Raw genomic sequence first — 18,682 nt, forward strand, 5'->3', positions numbered from 1 at the left:
ACAGGAAGCTAGCAGCGGCAGTAAAGCTGGCCCAGGCAACCCAGGCCAATGGCACCCTGAAGGGCTCTAGCAACCCCTCCCAGTCCTCTCAACCCTCGAGCCTCTTCCCACAATGGTAATCATCCTCCACCTCAGCCATGATGATGATTATGATGATGACGATGAGCTAAGACGAAGATGCTGAGTCTTTGGTTACTCAAAGTGCTCTTGGTCTTAATGATGTCTGGTTGGCTTTAATAACAAGAAACCATAGAAAATTCTACGGTAGATGAAATTTACAAGTAGATACATTTTTTTAAATAATTTTTTTTGCTTTATGTATATTCATTTTTTTTATATCACTGTGTTTCCATGCCACATATTGTAGCTGTGTTTTGAGCATGCCCCTCCTCATAGCTATTGACTATGTGTTGTTAGTATTTATTATGTTGCATAAAAGTTTCTTATTCGCTATAGGTTAATTCCTATAGCTACAGTTGTTTAATTTCTAAAACATGCCTGGTGCTGTCATCCCCAGGATGGCCTCTGGAGGGGAAGGCCACCGACATGCTCGCTCCCAGACCATGCCCATCATCAGGGGCAAGAACGCACTCATGAACCCAAAGCTGCTGCAGATGATGGAAACAGGTAAAACACAGACAGAGGATTATAATGCTGCTTTTGGTGGATTGAAATTACATCCCGCGCTCGATTCTGTTTGTAGATGGGAGCATCCAGGACGGTGACACGCTGAGTCCCACAGACATTGAGGCCAACTTGTCCACAGAAGTGGCTCTCACCGTGCTGGATGTACTAGAGCTCTTTGTTCACCATCATAAGGTCTGCATCATGCTGCACAGCCAAAGCTACAACATATTGCCTGTATATTTATCAGTTTTCTTTGTTTCTTATGTAAAATCAGATGACGTTTTGTACAAAACAGAAAAAAAAAAGTTAAATTGTGGTAGCAAACGCTTAAACTATTTAGTGTAAATAAAAGCTCGTGTTGAATCCGGGAGGGATTGTGGTGTAAATTATGGATTCAGCAGCATATTACCTGATCTTTTACTGCCACCTGGTGGCAAGAAAAAACTGTTTTGCACTTTCTGCACTTTTGTGCTTGAAAGGTTATGTGTCGTGTGGCTTTTTTGTTTTTACGCACTTCATTAGTTGTTGGTGCAATGTTAGATCAAGCCAATTTAGAACAGAAAGGATAAAACAAATTAAAGATAAAAGTAAACCAAGGAAGAAGTCAAAGTTTAAGAATTAGAGGACTGGACGAAAAAGGAATACAATTATCTTGAAACATACTTGATATTAATTATTTTTCTTCCACCTTGGAAGATGAGCTAAATAATATATATTAATACAGAGCCACAATTCACAGCTAAAATATTGAAAACAAGACAACAGTGGACTAATCAGAAACAATGTCAATTATCGCTCCAACCAGGAAACAAAAATAATGTTCAAATAATAATCAGCATTTGAGCAGAAGTTATGACATGAAGCAGTTTTTAAAGGATGATTTTGCTTGTTATGGGCAATTATATCACAAACCAACCTGGTTGTGCCCTTCTCTCCTCTCTCCCTCAGTAGAAAATATTGCTATCAAGCAATAACTGGCACAGTTATGGAATGTTGGCCCAGATTTCATTGACATTTTTCTTTATTCAGTCCCACTGAAGGGTTTTTGAGCATGAACAGCTTGTTTAAACTCATGCTTTAGCACCTCAATCGGATTAAAGACTGGGCTCTGTCTAGGTTACTGCAAAACCCTTCTTTTTATTATTATTATTATTATTCAGACGTTGACTAGAGAAATAAAGCCAAAGAAAAGTGGTTATGTACAGATAATTCATGATTCAGCAATGGAGTGCAATATTTTGATACTGCCAGAATGAATTTATTCTCTTAATAAATATACTGATCACTTGAAAACGTCTTTTCGTAAACACTTTTTTGTATTTACTCGGTTTATTGTGGTTTTATATTGAAATTTGTTTGATAGTGTAAAATACTGAAATGTGAAAAACAAGCAAAATAGAAGAAATATGCTTAATTTTCCACTGCTGTATCTCCATACATTTAACAACAAAAGCTGGGTTTCAGATGCAGCGCCGACGTCACCCAATGCAGATGGAGGGCAGGACGTAAATGCAGCCCATTTACTTCTGTTGATCCAGCATCAAAATGCCTAAAGTTTGTGTCCTGTAGGGAGAAAGATAAACATTATTTTCGTGTTATGAAGGGAGTTAATTTTTTAAAAAATTACCGAAAAAAGAGGAGAAATGTGGATCAACCATCTACAGCTAAAAACAGGAGGAGCAGAAACTAACAATGCAAGAGTTTGCAGCGCCCACTTTCTTACAGGTAACGATGGCATCGTTTAATCATAGTTCCAGATATTTTATTGGACAGTTATTCAGAAGGACAAGCATTCATATGTAAGATAAGATATATTATTTTTATGCCCTAGCTTTATAGTCCCCAGAGAGCTAATGTTGTTAGCAGTCACGGACAGAAAATGTTTATGCAGTGGGACTTTCATGCTGACTTTTCATTTTTTTCATGCTAAAAAAATTAAAACGAAGAAAAAAAGCTAAATAAAGTAAATATAACCTACCCAGCCATACAGTAACAGTGAGTTGTGACTATTCCCCCATGTGGTTTGTGTCTGGCCACGAACCAGATGTGGCCAGACACAAACATGGGGGATCCTGTAGAATGGTTGACCTACACTGAACCTGAATCCATTGTCCTACAGCCACTCAACATTAACATACAACTACAGCATGAATTTGGGTTTAGAGAAGCCAAATAAATTATTTACCAGGAGATCCAAGCTCATAGAAATAACATGGATTAGCTTGTTGTTAGCAATAGCATTGTTATCAGACTAATTACTTAAAATAGCACAACTCACTACTCACCCGGCAGAAACAAGTCGAGGTCAAAGATGGAGGTCAAAAATGGAGGTCAAAAATGCGGCTCCAAAACAGTCAAGTGGGATTATTGTTGATATTTTTAACTTATAAAATGAATGCATGCTGCAAAAATGATGATTATGTATATTTAATTTTGAAAACTTTATTATTTTTTGCTCATTATTAATTGGGTTTATTTTTCTTCCATCTTCCAGAGTTGCACTCTCTTTCTTTTTTTCCCACAAATCCATAATTTGTTGCTGTTATTTCAAACATTTTTTGTCATATTCAATTTAATTCCCGACAAAATTAAAATATCTAAAATTACTTCCTTAAGTTTCAATGATATTGATTCCTATTATTAAATGTAGCTACCACAATAACACACAGTTTCTCCTTTCTTCCTCTTACTTCATATAGAAGCAGTTGCTGCAGGATGAAGGGCAGAACACTTTGATGAAGAAGGTGCTGGACACCTACTTGCTCTTCTTTCAGATCAACCAATCAACTGCGACCCTGCGGCACGTCTTTGCTGCCCTCAGGCTCTTTGTGCAAAAGGTCCAGCAAGCCCCATTTAATTACACAAAAATGCATTCGAAGACTTCCGCTAGCTTCTCTCATGTGATGTTGGGTCTGACGGTCCTTTCGTTCTGCAGTTTCCCAGCGCATTCTTCCAGGGTAAGGCAGACCTGTGTGGCTGTCTGTGCCATGAGATCCTAAAATGCTGTAACCATCGATCCAGCTCCACCCAGACGGAGGCAGCTGCCTTGCTCTATTTCTTCATGAGGCAAAACTTTGAGTTTACAAAAGGCAAATCAATCGTCCGCTCACATTTGCAGGTCAGTGACGCCCCCACCCCCTTGATTTACGGTAATGGAAGTACAAGGGATCTTCCAGAGCCACGCTGAGCCTCTGTCTCCACTGTAGGTTATCAAAGCAGTGAGCCAGCTGATCGCAGATGCTGGAATTGGAGGCTCGAGGTTTCAACAGTCCTTGGCCATCATTAACAACTTTGCCAACGGAGATGTGCCGCTCAAGGTAATGCAAGTTTAAGAGTTGTGTTATGGTCATATGGGTTTTGAGAATCATCAACATTTTAAAATAAGGAATGTTCTTCTAATTCCTTCAGAATACACCATTCCCTGCTGAGGTGAAGGATCTGACCAAACGGATCAGGACAGTCCTGATGGCTACGGCCCAAATGAAGGAGCATGAAAAAGACCCAGAAATGTTGGTGGACCTGCAGTATAGTTTGGCTAACTCCTACGCCAGCACGCCTGAGCTCCGACGCACCTGGCTGGAGAGCATGGCCAAGGTTCACGTCCGCAACGGGGACTTGTCTGAGGTCAGACATCTCAAATTTTCTTTGACTGATCTCACCTAAATGACTTTTGAAACACTTTCCATTTGGGATGTCTCGATTAGAATTTTTATTGTTTTTACCAATATGGATCTAAGTCATTTAGGGAAAGGCATCTGTCAATACCTAACTTCAGTCTTCAGTAGCTTTGAAGTGGAGTAACATATTTTAGCACTTAAATAATCATTTTCCTTAACAATACCAACCTAAATTTAATAAATTTTAAGTGTTATACATTAGTGTTACGATTGAGTTCCACTTAACTAACTAACCAATGGTGAAATTGCCACAATAGTTTTTCTTGTTTGACATGTACTATAACAATGTACCATTTTGAGACTACATTTATAAAGTCTTGGTTATGCCTGAGACCAAAAATAGTATATGCTAAGGTTTTTAAAGTTACGGTTTGAGACCTCTGAAACTTCCATACATAATATTTCTGTTCTTTGATTTTAGCTAAAGGAGATTTTTAGAAACTGTCCAAATTTATAAATCAAAAAACATTAGATTAATAGTCTATATAACATAAATAATGTAACTGTAATGTGGCTTATTGTTTTTGCAGCAGAAGGAAAACTTGTTTTAAAGAATTTTTATCGTGCTATGTGGGTTTTTTAATTTTATGTTAATACCATGAAACAGCTGTTCTGCTCCTTCTCACAAGGCTTTTATGCAGAGCGGTTAGCTAAAAAGCTAGGCACCGTTTACATGATTTTTCTGTTTCACTCATTTGTTACGTTGTTTTTTTTATCTATTTTATTTATTTTTTGGAACGTTTTACTGCATGTATCACCTTCTGCTGTACGATTGTACCTGAAAACTGCACTTGTTGATGTTTTTTTTCTTAGGCTGCCATGTGCTACATCCACATCTCAGCCCTGATTGCTGAATCGCTGAAGAGGAGAGGTAAGTCCTGGCCACTTAAATTTAACAAGCTTTCTTTTGCAGTATGGTCTGCCTGTGTAACGTTTTGCCCAAAAATCTCTGCTTACTGAGCATCTATTTCTGTTCCTCTCTACTTACATGATACGTTCTGCTACTCTATTAGCAGAACTTGTATTAAAATATAGCTGTATAATAAAAATATACAGCTACATATATATTTCTTAATCTGCTTAATCTGTTCACATTTAACACAATCATCAAAACTTTCAGACATAATTTCTTTCTAAAATTGTTGAAAATAGTGGAATATGTTCACAGTGGCTTAGTGCAGATGGCTAATGAATTAAAGCTGATTTACTTTACTGCACAGTTATAGTGAAGATATTTAGCTCCGAATAAGTCTTTTTATTTCTTGTAGAGCTCTAGGCTGATCTCTACATATTCTCATTTGTTTCTTTGTCTTCACTCGCTCCTTTTGTCTGTGCACCCTCATGTGAAGCCTGCATCTTTAGCCGAATGTGCCTGGCATCCATTTGCATGCGCTTCACTAACCGAGCCCATAGCTACTGTTGCTTAGCCGCTTTGTGAGTCTCGTCCTCGAGCGTAGAAGATCAAAGCAAGTGGACGCATATTTTTATAAACCTGCTGGTCCTCCTTCCCTCCTACCAAACAGGCTACTGGAGAGCCGACAAAGCCGGAATGTCCTGTGTGTCCCCTGAAGAAAGCCCTGTCTTTAACTGTAGCTCCTTACTAACTTCCTCCCGAGATCAAGACAGTGAGTGTGTGCGCCTGGGGGCCTGCTGGGTGGAGGGGCTGGGAGTTCACATAATCTGTTCTAATGTGTTGATATTGAAAGAAGAGTTGACTTATCAGGTGTTCTTTTTAACATCTTCTCTCCTGTAGGTTGTATCATTTTTGTCCAGATTAGGAATGAACATTTTAGCTTTGATGTCAGATAGCTTGTTTGAGGGAATAAAATGGCAGTCAATGCCTGCCCTGTGTTGTGCACACCAGTTTTGTTTGATAGGATATATCACCAACATATATGATAACTCACAATTTACACTGAATGATGTTCATTTTGTGTAAGGCAGCAAAAACGGACGCCTGATTATACATTAGATTTTATGCACGTGCTTCACATTTTGTCCTTTTTTATAACCACAAATTTCAACTAGTTTTATTTGGGATTTTCATAAAACCCTAGAAAATACATTAACGTTTGTGGTTCTTGTCAAGAGAAAATGTGGAAAATGTTCAAGGGTTTTGAAAACCTTTGCAACGGAACTGACTTCAATACCATTAGCACAAAACCTAAGTCGAAAATCTGAAGGTCTGTACTGCATATATTCTGAATTGCATGCCCTAATGTCAGTTTTACCTGTCTGTTACTCTAGCATCATTCTCTATGGGCTGGGCAGCATTTATGTGCATTAGCCCCAATGTTAAGGAGGAAGGTGCTATGAAGGAAGATACAGGTACACAAGATACGCCATACACTGAGGTCAGTGTTCTCAAAAAAAAAGATGATCATTTATGAATAATAGTAGTTTAGTATTTAAAAAATAATATATTGGATTATGCTATTAGGACACTTTGGTGGAGCAGCTGGAGCTGTGTGTGGACTACCTGTGGAAATCTGAGCGATATGAGCTTATTGCAGACATAAACAAACCTGTGATTGCTGTTTTTGAGAAGAGGAGAGACTTCAAGGTAACGTTGAAGTTAAAGTCAAAATCTGTTTTCTGATTTTGAGAGTTTCGCTGTATTCGTACAAAATGTAGCAATACTCGGACTGCATCATTGGATAGAAATGAATCAGATTGTGTTACATTTTGAATATGCATTAGAAAAGCTTTGTAATTTCAAAGTTCCTTAAAATGATATTTGTTGTGAATTGGTGCCATATAAATAACCGCCATATCTGTCTAAGTTTGTGTGCTATTCCCTGTTTTCCGCAGAGACTGTCGGAGCTGTACTACGACATTCACCGCTCATATCTGAAGGTGACGGAGGTCGTGAACTCAGAAAAACGGCTCTTTGGACGCTATTACCGTGTGGCTTTTTATGGACAAGTGAGTGACAATTAATGTAAATTAAGGCACACACTGCTGACCATGCTAATATAAACAGAATCGACTATAAAAACTCAGTGCTGGCTGGGAAAGTGTGGTTATGATTTCATGAGATGCTAATGGGCACCCAACTTCCGAAGCAGAGACTTAACTCCACAGCTACAATTACTGTGATTTAGGTAACATTCAAGTGTTACACTTTGCTTTGATTTGGTATCAATTCTGAGCTCTAAATACAGTCTGTTTAGACAAAATTAGATAGCTAAAATTTTCTCTGTAGTCAGAATCCTTAATCTCTCTGTTTGCTCTTTTCTTTCCTGTTTATCATATTTTTAATTCAAGATTGCGGTAAGTCTCGAGTGCCCTTAAGTTTTCATTTCCCCTGGTGCTAATCAATCTTACCTCTGTTGTCCTTTTACCAAAAATAACATCTGCTGCTCTGACCCTTTGAAAGGTTGTGTGACTCTTGTTGTGGTCCAGCTTACTCCCCGTAACGCCTGACGATGAAGTCATTTTTTCCCCCTAAAACTTAAGACAGGTTGATGTCATGCACCCACATTCGACACATTCAGCAAAACTTACTCACCTTTGACATCTGATCCCAATGTTGCTTTGAAAATGATCTTCCTAGTCTTCCATCCAAAACTTAACAAACATGCTGATAGGGCAGAGTGAAGTGCTTTAATACAATCATGTTTATTTGCAGCATCGTTGACTCAAGAAATGTGAATGAAGAAAGCATTATGGTTTATCTATGTTTTACTAATTAGTTATCTATATGTGTGATTTTAGGGCTTCTTTGAGGAGGAGGAGAGCAAAGAGTTTATCTATAAAGAGCCAAAGCTGACAGGTTTGTCTGAAATCTCCCAGAGATTACTCAAACTCTACTCTGACAAGTTTGGACCTGACAATGTGAAGATGATCCAGGACTCTAACAAGGTAACGGTAGAATTTTTCCATTGAAACAACAGTTTATCTACTTGGTTTTATTACATGTGGATGTGATCTAAAAAAAAAAATTGAGCAACCTCAACAAGTATTTGCACAGTTGGTAAAGATTTGTAAAATGCCCTCACATAATTCTGTGTCTTTCCTGAAGTTGCCCATATCTACAGTCATAGCGAGATAACAAAGGTTTGATGAGAAACCACATTTATCTTGCCACCACACACAGTGAGCATGACGACCGGAGAGAAAGGATGACAAAGCTCAAATATCAATGTGAGAGAAAGTCAGCAAAGAATTATTTCATATCCCATAGAGCCTGCTGAACACAACTGGAACAGCGTGATTTGGTCAAATGAAGCTAACTTTCCTGACTTGGGTTTCCTGGGAACAAACCCTCCATCTGTGGTTGGCATGAAGCAAATAATTAATATGTAAAAAAGAACCTCATGCCTAATGTTGAGCATGTTGGAGGATACTGTGGGCATGTTTCTTTTACAAAGGTCCTGATTAGAAGAGTACATGGCATCATAAACTCTAAAATATCAGGAAAAGTGTAATAAAATATGACAGAATATGTCATATGTTGGTAAGCTTTAGAGGGGGTTGTTATTTGATCTTTAAGTAGGGTAACATGAACAAATTAACACTGGAATAGTTTACCAGGGGGGCTGCAGTTGGTAGCACTGTTACCTTGCAGCAAGAAGGTCCTGGGTTCGATTCCCGGTCCAGGGTTTTTCTGCATGGAGTTTGCATGTTCTCCCTGTGCATGCATGGTTCTCTCTGGGTACTCCGGCTTCCTCCCACAGTCCAAAAACATGACTGTCAGCTCAGAGTCAGTCCAGGGGTTGTGGCTAGAAAGCTAGGTGGAGTCCTATTACTAAAGACAGTTGTATCAAGTACTGAGAGTAGGGTCCTGAAAATTTATCTCAGATAAAAAATTGGTTCAAAACATTCCCACATCATGCAACTGCAGTAAAAAATGTCAATGTTGTACTAATTTTTATCTTTATTAGTTTTGCCAACAAGCAGGAGCCATGTTTTTCTTTTCTAAAGTTTCACATTTTGTGCCTAATTTTCATTTAATACAGGTAAATCCTAAAGACCTGGAATCCAAGTACGCCTACATTCAGGTGACATATGTAGTGCCCTACTTTGATGAGAAAGAGCAACAAGACAAAAGAACAGATTTTGAGAGACACCACAACATCAACCGCTTTGTGTTCGAGACACCCTTCACTCTGTCAGGAAAGAAACACGGAGATGTGGAGGAGCAATGCAAGAGACGCACCATACTGACCAGTTAGTATTTGTTTATCCATTTGCCTATTTTCTGTTTTTATGCTTGATGGCTGCTTTATGCTCAGCAATCTTTAATTCCAATAGTGAGCATTGGATGAAAAGCTTCCATGCCTGAAGTCTTAGTAAAACTTCTAAGTTTGTTAAACCTAAGATACTTTTTTGTTCTTCTATTACATCTTGTTTCATTTTTTCTCTCCAAACATCTTTTGTAGTTGTGCAAATGAGAAGTTACAGAAAATACTCGAGTCTTTTGGCGAATTTGGCTAATGTTGGTGTGGCACTTTTACATTTTTGCAGCAAGTTCCAGCTTTCCCTATCTAAAGAAGCGCATCCAGGTGGTGGAGCAGCAAAGCACAGAGATGAATCCAATCGAAGTTGCCATTGATGAGATGTCGCGTAAAGTTTCCGAGCTCAACCAGCTCTGCAACATGGGAGAGGTGGACATGATCCGGCTCCAGCTAAAACTTCAAGGCAGTGTTAGCGTCAAAGTAAGTACTCCTCCAGAAAAAAAAAGATACAAATACGCCACATTAAATATTTGGTTTTACAGCTGCTGATTGGTCCTTCATAGGTGAATGCAGGACCTATGGCTTATGCCAGAGCATTTTTGGAGGAGAAGAATGCAAAGAAATATCCCGACAACCAGGTCAAACTCCTAAAAGAGATTTTCAGGTAGGACTTTCCTGTTTTTTACTTCCCTATAGTGAAAACAGAAACAGAAAATGCTAGGATCAGCAATCATACTGGCATTAGCATGTTGCTGTCAGTAGCAACGCTAAAGTAAAGTATTTGGTGTTAATGTAGACAGAACTTGACTCTAGAAAAGTTCTGAATTTTGAAATCTAAAACTTTGGTCTTAATCGACTACATGGGATCTGAAATTACTAATCATAACAAGCAAGTCACAAAATCACAACCTATTATGAAATGCTAACTTTAACAAACATTCTAGTATTAGTATGTCTAATTTTTATTATCTAAAGTTAGGTATTATAGTCACAATAGGGATAAAATGCTAAAATTAGACAGTTTTACAATTGAATAACATGCTATCATCCATGCTCATTTACGTTATCATTTGCTGATAAGCCAAATGAGATGCACTTGAGAAGCTACTCCTTGATTTGTTTTCTGCAGGCAGTTTGCAGAAGCCTGCGGTCAGGCTTTGGACGTGAATGAGCGCCTCATCAAGGAGGACCAGCTGGAGTACCAGGAGGAGATGAGGGCTCACTACCGGGACATGCTCACTGAGTTGTCGGGCATCATGAATGAACAGGTCTCACATCACAACGAGACATAGCTCCGCTGACTTTGTTACCATCTTGTGCCTATTCTGCATAGGTTTTGCTTCTTTATTTCGATTGCATTTGCACTGCATCTTTTAATTTGCATTACTTTTTATCAAACATTCTGCATTTTCATGGACTTCATGGACTTTTTGTTTAAACTGCAGCTTTTTCTGCCTTCTTTCCCCCCCCAACTTTTGTAGCTTGACAAATGCTGTTGCCTTCAGTGCCTCCTCTCTGTCCACTCCTTCTAAAAACTGCTATGCCATGTCACCACTCATAAGCCACCTCGCTTCATGCTTATTGAATTACCTGTCGAATCAGTCAAAGCGCTAGCATGGAAACGCAGATTTTCTTGTTCCAACTCGAGCTTTCTTTTCTTGCCCTTGTCTAGATTCCTCACACAAGACAACCTGGAACGGAGCGACACAGCACCTACTGAACAGTCAGAAATTCCTTGTGCCAGTTTGAGCCTCAGCGTTGCTCATTTGATTGTTTTTGATCGTGATCTTGTTTTTGCTGCTGCTTGAAGCGGCAGATTAGTGGAACTGTGACTGGCGTGTTTTTAGAGAAAAGACAAGAAAAGAGAAGAAGTGTGTAGACCGTGGTTGTGGTAGTCTGTAGTCCCATTGTTGAATTTAGACTGTCTGCAAAAGAGGCCAGGCTCCTGGACTGTTAGCTACTGTTTGTGTTGGTTTGGTACAGATTGTCCCGCCCTGCCAGCTGACTTAATATAAACTGACAAACGTACAATGTATTTGTTCACACACACACGTGCGCCTTCTCTCCCAACGCCCCTTTGCCCTTTAGAATACGGTGACCTTACTGAGACGGAGGTGCATTTCTGGTGCATTTCTCATGCACGGCTTTTACATTTTTGTTTACGTATGGAATCCCAACGTATTTCAAACTATCTAAAGAAGACTAATGTGAAAAACAAAAGCGGATTTGAATGCAGGTCCTAAGAATCTGAGGTATTATACAGAACCCCAGCTACTATCTGAATGTAGAGCAGCTCCACATTGCTACTTTGTATCCTTGAAACATTCTGAACGGATATCACCGTGCCAATTTTCAAACAGAAACAAGAAAACAAGCAACAACAACAAAAAAAAGAAGAAACATGTTTTGTAACATTTTTATAATTGAAATGGCATTGTTACAGTTATTATTTCATGTTTTAAATTGTAAATAAGAAGTATTACTATTTAAAAAAATGTTTGAAATGTCTCCTTTTATAAAGTATACAGTATATTAATATTTGTTTAGCTGAATTTAAAACAGACAAACAAACAAAAAAAACGACTAAAAGTTTTATGTATGAGATTTGAATAAAAAATTGTTAATGTTAAAATGAGTGTTGATTCATTTCACTACTGTCTTTACCTAATATCTGGGTGTTGCAAAGGCAGGATCCCTGTTGGTCATCCTGCAACTCATCTTGATACAATACAGTCAATTTAATATATTGATTTCAGTAATGTTTAATAAGATAAATCTTTTCAGACTAAGTCTGTGCCTTATACTAAATAATGCTGCTAATAATGTGACATCTTGTTCTAATTCTGCCTTTTAGTATCCATAAGTGTTAATGATTTTAAGGGAATGCTCTTTTTCCTGTAGTTCTCTTTTTAACAGGGAGCGTTAGAGTTTTAATTAACCTTCTTATTATCCTCTGATATGCTGGTGTATGTTGCCCTTGTCTGATAAATCTTTTGTTGTTTTAAGCTTTTTGACAGGTATTATTTACACAGTTTTGCCCCTATATGTTGACTTTGTCACATTTTCAGCCAATTTAAACTCTACATTAGACATGGTGAGGTTATTTTTCACTTTTTTTTTTTTCGTTTTAAACCTGATTATATTTCATGGACAGTTAAGCTAAAAATGAAACTCATTCTCTTTAACCTAGTTTATTATATATTTTAGAAATCCAAGTTAAGTTGAAGAGTTATTTTATTGGTTTTTTGTCCTGTGTTTGGCAAATTAGGATTGCAAAAGATTTTCTCTCGGTTTCATTTCTGTTCCCTTGCTTGAGTTTTTGATTCTAAATAGTAAAATAAGTGAGGTAGAGCAGAAAGTTGCGTCGAAGTGATTTTGCCACCGCGAACAGAAGTTGAGGCTTCACTGAAAGTGAAATGACATTAAGCGTTACCTTGCACTCCCGCAGAGAACAGTTTCCATGGGATCTAATGTCAGTTCCCGCCTCCTCCCCCCCAATTGTTGGGTATAATTACTGACCATGCAGAGAGAAAGAAAAGTAGAGCAGTTGTTTACTTATTGATGCTAAGCCTGAGGTTTGGACACTGCACATAGAAAGAGGTTAAGTGGCCCTGATCATAATGCTGTTGATAACAGGCAGCCTTGGGACTCGGGGCCTCGGTTTCTATCGCTGTCTGATAAGACAGCTGACACATTTATATCTCCGCCTCCTCACCCTCGGTCTGTTGAGCATCTGAGATGAAGTAGATGATAGAGTTGCACCAATCTCCTTTGACGCATCTTCTTTACAAGATTGTCCTTCTCGTCTCATCCCTCCTGCAGCCTATTTTGTAAGTCTAAAATTGTGGGTTGGTTGGGTTTCTCTCCTCCGCAGACTGGTTTGTTGGTGTCTGTCTTGCTCCTGGTAGCCTGGACTTTGATAGGTTCAGATTGAACATTTGCTACAGTCATTTATAATTTTTGTTTCTCTAGTATGATATCAAAATACGGTGGTGAAGTCTGCTCTGTAGGGATTACTTCAGAATTGTTCGTATGACTTCAATGTTTTTAAATTTGTTACAAAACAACCACAAACGTTTAAATATTTTATTGAGATTTTATGTTTCCAACCTTCAAAAATAGCACTTTTCAGCAAAGGCAAAAAACCCCTGCATTTCTTATCTAGATTTTTTAAAAAAATTGGTTCTTTATCATTTATATATATGAAGAGACATTGAGAGTTTGGATCTGGAGCCCCAGATTACAGGCCGCTGTGATAGATCAACACGAAGTAGAGAATAATTGGGAACTGAATGGAAATGACGAATGATTTTCAATTTTCTTTAAAAAAATAATTCTATTAATAATAATAATTTCTTCAAGGACATTCCTCTGTTTAGCTCCATTCATCTTCCCATCAACTCTGACCGGTTTCCCTGATGTGTTTTTGGTTGTCATGACCCTGAAATTATAATTCATTAGGTGACTTCTTCATTACAGTTTCAATTAATGGATAATAGCCACTCAATAAATTGCAATTTATTAGGTGATTTCACAGGGAGCTTGGATGGATGTGATGAATCCAATCACTCAAAACATTTTTCTTATTTTTATTTTTAAAAAATCTTTGAAAAATCTTGTCCTTCTGCTTCCAAATTCTCCTCCTAATTTGTTCTGACTATAGCCTATAACAGAGGTGCCTCCTGAAATGCACTATTTGATGATAAACAAACAAGCATAGCAACCAACTAGAAAAGCAGCAAACTCTTCTGGCTTGGGTTCATATTCGTCTCCAATAATGCCACTCCAGAATCTTTCTTTTCTATTTTGGTCAGGACAAGCCACTAAAAATTTTAGGGTGGCACAACTAACATAAAAATAATTACTAGGTTTTTACATGTATGTACTGATTGAAGAAGACGTAGGCCTATGTACTGTATGTGTTTGAGCTGAACATGATTCTCCGGGGGGCCCAGTGGGATGGTCAGCACTTTTTTCCAGTGCCCCCCTCTTGGGGGCGCCACTGGTCTCCAATTAAAGCTATTGTGAAGAGCACATTTCATTTCCGACCCCTATCTTGGCTTTCATGAAACTAGACTCCTGTGCTCATAAATAAAAGAACCCCTGTGCGGTGCTGGCTGATCACTGGAGCTCTTTCAGCTGTATAAGTGGTGAAAGGCGACATAATCGGCCCACATTAAGATCCGAACTGAGATTGAGACACGCACACAGAGAGGACCTGGAGAGACGCTCATCTGGAGGAACCGCATAAGTCTCCTGGCGGCAGCATGATAAACCCGCAGCAGCAAGGCGAGCCCTTCCGGCACGACCCTCCTCCGGTCTTCGGGAAGCCCTGGTACTGGCAGCGCAGCAGCAGCACCATGGAGAGCAGCCGCAGCCTGGCGCAGGTCATCATGGAGATGCGCGACGAAATCAAGAAGTTGGAAGCGGAAAACCGAGAGCTGCGGGGGGACTGTGGTGGTCAGCATTCAGGGACGGCAGGAGACACCAGCGCTGGAACGGAGCAACCCGCGATACTGGAAAACCCCTATGGGAACCTGAGACGGAATGCGTCTGCGCCAGTCCTGGAGGGACAGTATAAAGGTAAGAGCAAGTGTGCAGAAATACGCAAAACAGTATATTATTTAATACAATTCAGCTATAATAATAATAATAATAATTAGTAGTAGTAGTAGTAACTATTAGAAATAATAATCATGAGATTAGGCTTTGGCTTCATTGTTTTGTCTATCTGACCAGAGATTCTCTCTATATATCTAACTGAAAATAAGTGACAGACAAATATTGTGTACACATAACAGACAACTTGGGAAAAAAACCCATTGCTGATTGGGTCAGCAATGGGGTCTTGTCAGTACTTACTTATTATTATTATATTATTATTTTTGGGCCGGACATTGACTAATTTAGCACACCAAGTATTTTTTTTTCTTAAGGAAAATTCACTAAAGTAAATAAATTAATACAAATGAATTTAGGCCTGGACCATCCTAAGACATGAATATGATTTGATCTAATCCGTTACTCTAAATTCTAGTGGTTGAAATCCTGATAAAAGAGAAACTTCAAGTTGTCTTTTGCAGCATAACAAGTTTCCTTCAGGGATGCCCCATATTTAGCTCCATCCATGATCCCATCAATTCTCCCTACAGAATACAAGCATTCATATATTGAATTCTTCCTCCTAAATTATCATGACCACCTTGGATGATTTTTATTTAGATTAAACTACCACACAACTTTATCAAAACATTTTGTTTTTACCTAAGATGCATTTTTCTTATTAAGTTAGACATGTTCACAATATTCATGACTAAAGAATATTAGTCATAAATCATTTTGTAATAAAACAAAATTATTGTTTTATTACTAAATAACTAATGATGTGAAATTAAGAGCAACTGGATACATTTTAAAAGGTTTAGTTTCACTCGTTTTCTTTCTAGAAAGCACTGCCATGACTGTGCGAAGGTACTCCACGAGCTCCGGCCTCTCCGGGTTGACAGTGAGAGAGGGAAGAATCGACAAGAACAGGCAGAGTAACTCAGGATGGGCTAGACTTCATGAAGAAATCCAGCATGACAGCGATGTGTTTGGAGAAGCAGAGAAAGCCAACAACCGCCACTCATTGCAGGAGTACGTCCATAAAAACAGGTACAAAGACGTTCTTTAAGGTGTGGCGTTTAATTGCTGACCGTGTTCCGACTGAGGTGGAATCATTCCTATCATTTGGTTTTCCCTTTAGGGCCAAGGTAAAAACTGTAACCTTCCTTCTCCCCGTTGATGACATTTACACCAGTCGACCCGTTCTGACCAAACACCGAGAGGAGCCCAAAATCACCGGTCTGGCATCCATAGCCGAGACTGAGTCCTGAGAGAAAATGTTAAAAAGACTTCGGACATATTATTGGAACAGGTTGAAGATCTAAACTGGAACTTAGCATCCTCATCTGAGTTTTTTCTTCCCTCCTAACTAGGTCAATTTAGATTGGGCTCTTAATGAGTAAGAAAGCAGACCGATTTTTATCACACCTGACCAAGAAACCGGAGTCTCTGATTACAGGTGTTCTTTTCATTTGGCCATGGCAATCTATGCCTGGTCAACAGGGATGAGACGCGGGCCTCTCTGAACAGAGGATCAGGTGTCCGGACTTCTCTCCCGGTCCGGGCTGTGGTTTCAGGGCGACACATGTGGCAGCCTTTATCAGACTCAGCTGTGTTCGCTGACTCTGTCCGTGTGAGTCACGTCACAGTCATTATTTATTCATCGCTTGTTCTCTTTACAAGGCACGCTGAAATGCATATCCACAACCCCAAGTCAAACTGGCATCCTGAAGAGGATTTTATTTGTAACCTGTGCAAAATGGGAATTAAAGGTATCACCAACAACATGTGTCCTATTCAGGAGGTTTTATTTAGCAACATTACCCAATATCTCACAACCACACATCATCCTCATTAAAATCTAAAAATGACACATGAAACATCAGTTTTTACTGCCTGATAAGCAGCAACGTGGTTTATGTAATTATGTAGTCAACTTTTGCATAAACAAAATCTAGCTGTGTCCTCTTGTGAACTCTTTTACACAGCAATGGGATAAACATTCGCTAGCATGTTTTTATTAAATGCACAGAGTTAATTGTTCAAAATGAAACACAATCAAAATTAACACTGGTACAAAAGTAAACGTTTTCCCCAAGTGGAAATAGTTATTTTTCGGGATGTCTAGTGAATGAGTTACAAGTAAAGCTGTACTGTCAAGCTCAAAAACAGAATGAGCAAACTAGTGTCTTGTATAGAGTTCAGTGTTGCACCTGTTAAAGACCAGTTTACAGCTGATTCTGCTGGACTGAGTAAATGGAACAAAGTCAGTGATCTGCTACATTTGCTCCAAAGTTCAGCAGATCACTGAAAGTTGATTCCCCTTCAAATTTAGCACATTTTGCGCTTTGACAACAAATTTTGGTGAATTTAAATAGATTGACATAGATAATTGTGTAATGAAAGAAAAATGAGACTTGGTTTCAAAATATCTTACAAAAAAAACATTCAAACGTGTGGCGTACTTCTGTATTCAGCGCCTTTTAATCTGAAATACAAATTAATTCAAGTGAAAAGGTTTAAACTTACAGCAGCGCAAATGGAAACATGGTTTTCATTTCCTTCAGGTTCTTATGTATACCGTGTTATACTAATTACTGTTTTTTGGTCTATCGCATAATAACTGATCCTAAAATCATGATCAGGTTGTAAAATGTGAAGAAAATCCAAGTGGAAAAATCCAAAAAAAATCCAACTTTTGCTAAGGACTACATGCTTAGAAGAAATTATCGCAAGTCTTCCACAGCTGTACTCCAAGTATAATAAAAAGTTAAAAATGATTAGTTGTCTTCTGAGAGCTGATGTTGATAGTTTTATTTAATATACGAGGACGATATGTCCAGCTCGTCTTTATAAATTTGGAGTAATTATGAATTTAATTGAAGACAAGAGCAATGGTATTTTTTTGATATCTGAAACTGTATATATATATATATATATATATATATATATATATATATATATATATATACACATATATATGTGTACGTACACACACACACACACATATATATGTACATAGGTAGTACGTACATACTACCTACCTACATACAAGATTGTATCATATGTATAATACAATCTTATACTCTGTTTAAAGAAAATGTAAAAAAAAAAATCAAAGCACTCTTAGTTTGCTTCAACTTGTACATCAAAAATCAATCTGGAAGTGCGTCGCTACACTTTTCCACCCTCTGCTGGTCAGAGCGTGGAAAGTTGAAGAAGATGCTCAATGGAAACATTAAATTTCTGTTTCAATAAAACATTTTAAAAAGAACAACCTGATCATAGCCCAAACTAAGGCATGTAATTTAAAAATCATAAATTATTTGGTAACAGGCACCTTTCATGATATCCTATATGAATGGCAGCCACTTCAGATACTAAACTGACGGCTACTTGAAGATCTTGGGCTTTCCTTGTTGGACTTTTGACTTTAGTCGATGTCCTTGTTCTATTACTAAGTAAGAACTCAGAAAATCCGACTGCCGAGGCACCAATAATGTCATAAAGAAGATGAAAGCAGTGAATCTTCCTGTTGTGTGTAGTGGGTTTTCAGCACGAGGCAGATTCAGGTAAGAACTAATAGTCAGACGT

The 18,682-nt window shown here is 38.4% G+C and overlaps 2 protein-coding genes across 9 annotated transcripts in view; both read left to right on the top strand.

Annotated features, from left to right (window-relative positions):
• Positions 1-11,900, top strand: part of dock10 (dedicator of cytokinesis 10) — a 73,406-nt gene extending 61,506 nt beyond the window's left edge. For 4 of the 8 annotated variants that reach the window (XM_028045626.1, XM_028045623.1, XM_028045625.1 and 1 more), the window contains 18 exons: positions 5-115; positions 518-627; positions 704-819; positions 3,327-3,464; positions 3,563-3,745; positions 3,834-3,944; positions 4,036-4,251; positions 5,118-5,175; positions 5,828-5,929; positions 6,552-6,658; positions 6,745-6,867; positions 7,116-7,229; positions 8,022-8,168; positions 9,266-9,476; positions 9,774-9,964; positions 10,048-10,148; positions 10,614-10,752; positions 11,157-11,900. In XM_028045626.1, the coding sequence (XP_027901427.1) occupies positions 5-115; positions 518-627; positions 704-819; positions 3,327-3,464; positions 3,563-3,745; positions 3,834-3,944; positions 4,036-4,251; positions 5,118-5,175; positions 5,828-5,929; positions 6,552-6,658; positions 6,745-6,867; positions 7,116-7,229; positions 8,022-8,168; positions 9,266-9,476; positions 9,774-9,964; positions 10,048-10,148; positions 10,614-10,752; positions 11,157-11,204 (2,326 nt within the window). In that variant the 3' untranslated portion in view covers positions 11,205-11,900. Of the gene's footprint in view, positions 1-4; positions 116-517; positions 628-703; positions 820-3,326; positions 3,465-3,562; positions 3,746-3,833; positions 3,945-4,035; positions 4,252-5,117; positions 5,176-5,827; positions 5,930-6,551; positions 6,659-6,744; positions 6,868-7,115; positions 7,230-7,571; positions 7,878-8,021; positions 8,169-9,265; positions 9,477-9,773; positions 9,965-10,047; positions 10,149-10,613; positions 10,753-11,156 lie in introns of those variants that run through there. The other 4 variants (XM_028045624.1, XM_028045628.1, XM_028045629.1 and 1 more) reach the window with 4 other exon arrangements.
• A 1,973-nt stretch (positions 11,901-13,873) lies between these two features.
• Positions 13,874-18,668, top strand: LOC114133677 (uncharacterized). Its single transcript, XM_027999756.1, has 3 exons — positions 13,874-15,067; positions 15,931-16,138; positions 16,230-18,668. Exons 1-3 carry the CDS (start codon positions 14,752-14,754, stop codon positions 16,357-16,359), a joined length of 654 nt encoding a protein of 217 aa, XP_027855557.1. The 5' UTR covers positions 13,874-14,751; the 3' UTR covers positions 16,360-18,668.
• The last annotated feature ends 14 nt before the right edge of the window (positions 18,669-18,682 follow it).

This window comes from Xiphophorus couchianus, chromosome 18 (assembly GCF_001444195.1).
Source record: "Xiphophorus couchianus chromosome 18, X_couchianus-1.0, whole genome shotgun sequence".
NCBI classification, from domain to species: Eukaryota; Metazoa; Chordata; class Actinopteri; order Cyprinodontiformes; family Poeciliidae; genus Xiphophorus; species Xiphophorus couchianus.

Bases quoted from the DNA above. Each gene is read 5' to 3' on its own strand.
- LOC114133677 (XM_027999756.1), top strand. From the start codon at position 14,752: ATGATAAACCCGCAGCAGCAAGGCGAGCCCTTCCGGCACGACCCTCCT. The intron at 15,068-15,930 runs GTAAGAGCAAGT...TTTTCTTTCTAG, and splicing joins CCTGGAGGGACAGTATAAAG to AAAGCACTGCCATGACTGTG. The intron at 16,139-16,229 runs GTACAAAGACGT...TTTTCCCTTTAG, and splicing joins GAGTACGTCCATAAAAACAG to GGCCAAGGTAAAAACTGTAA.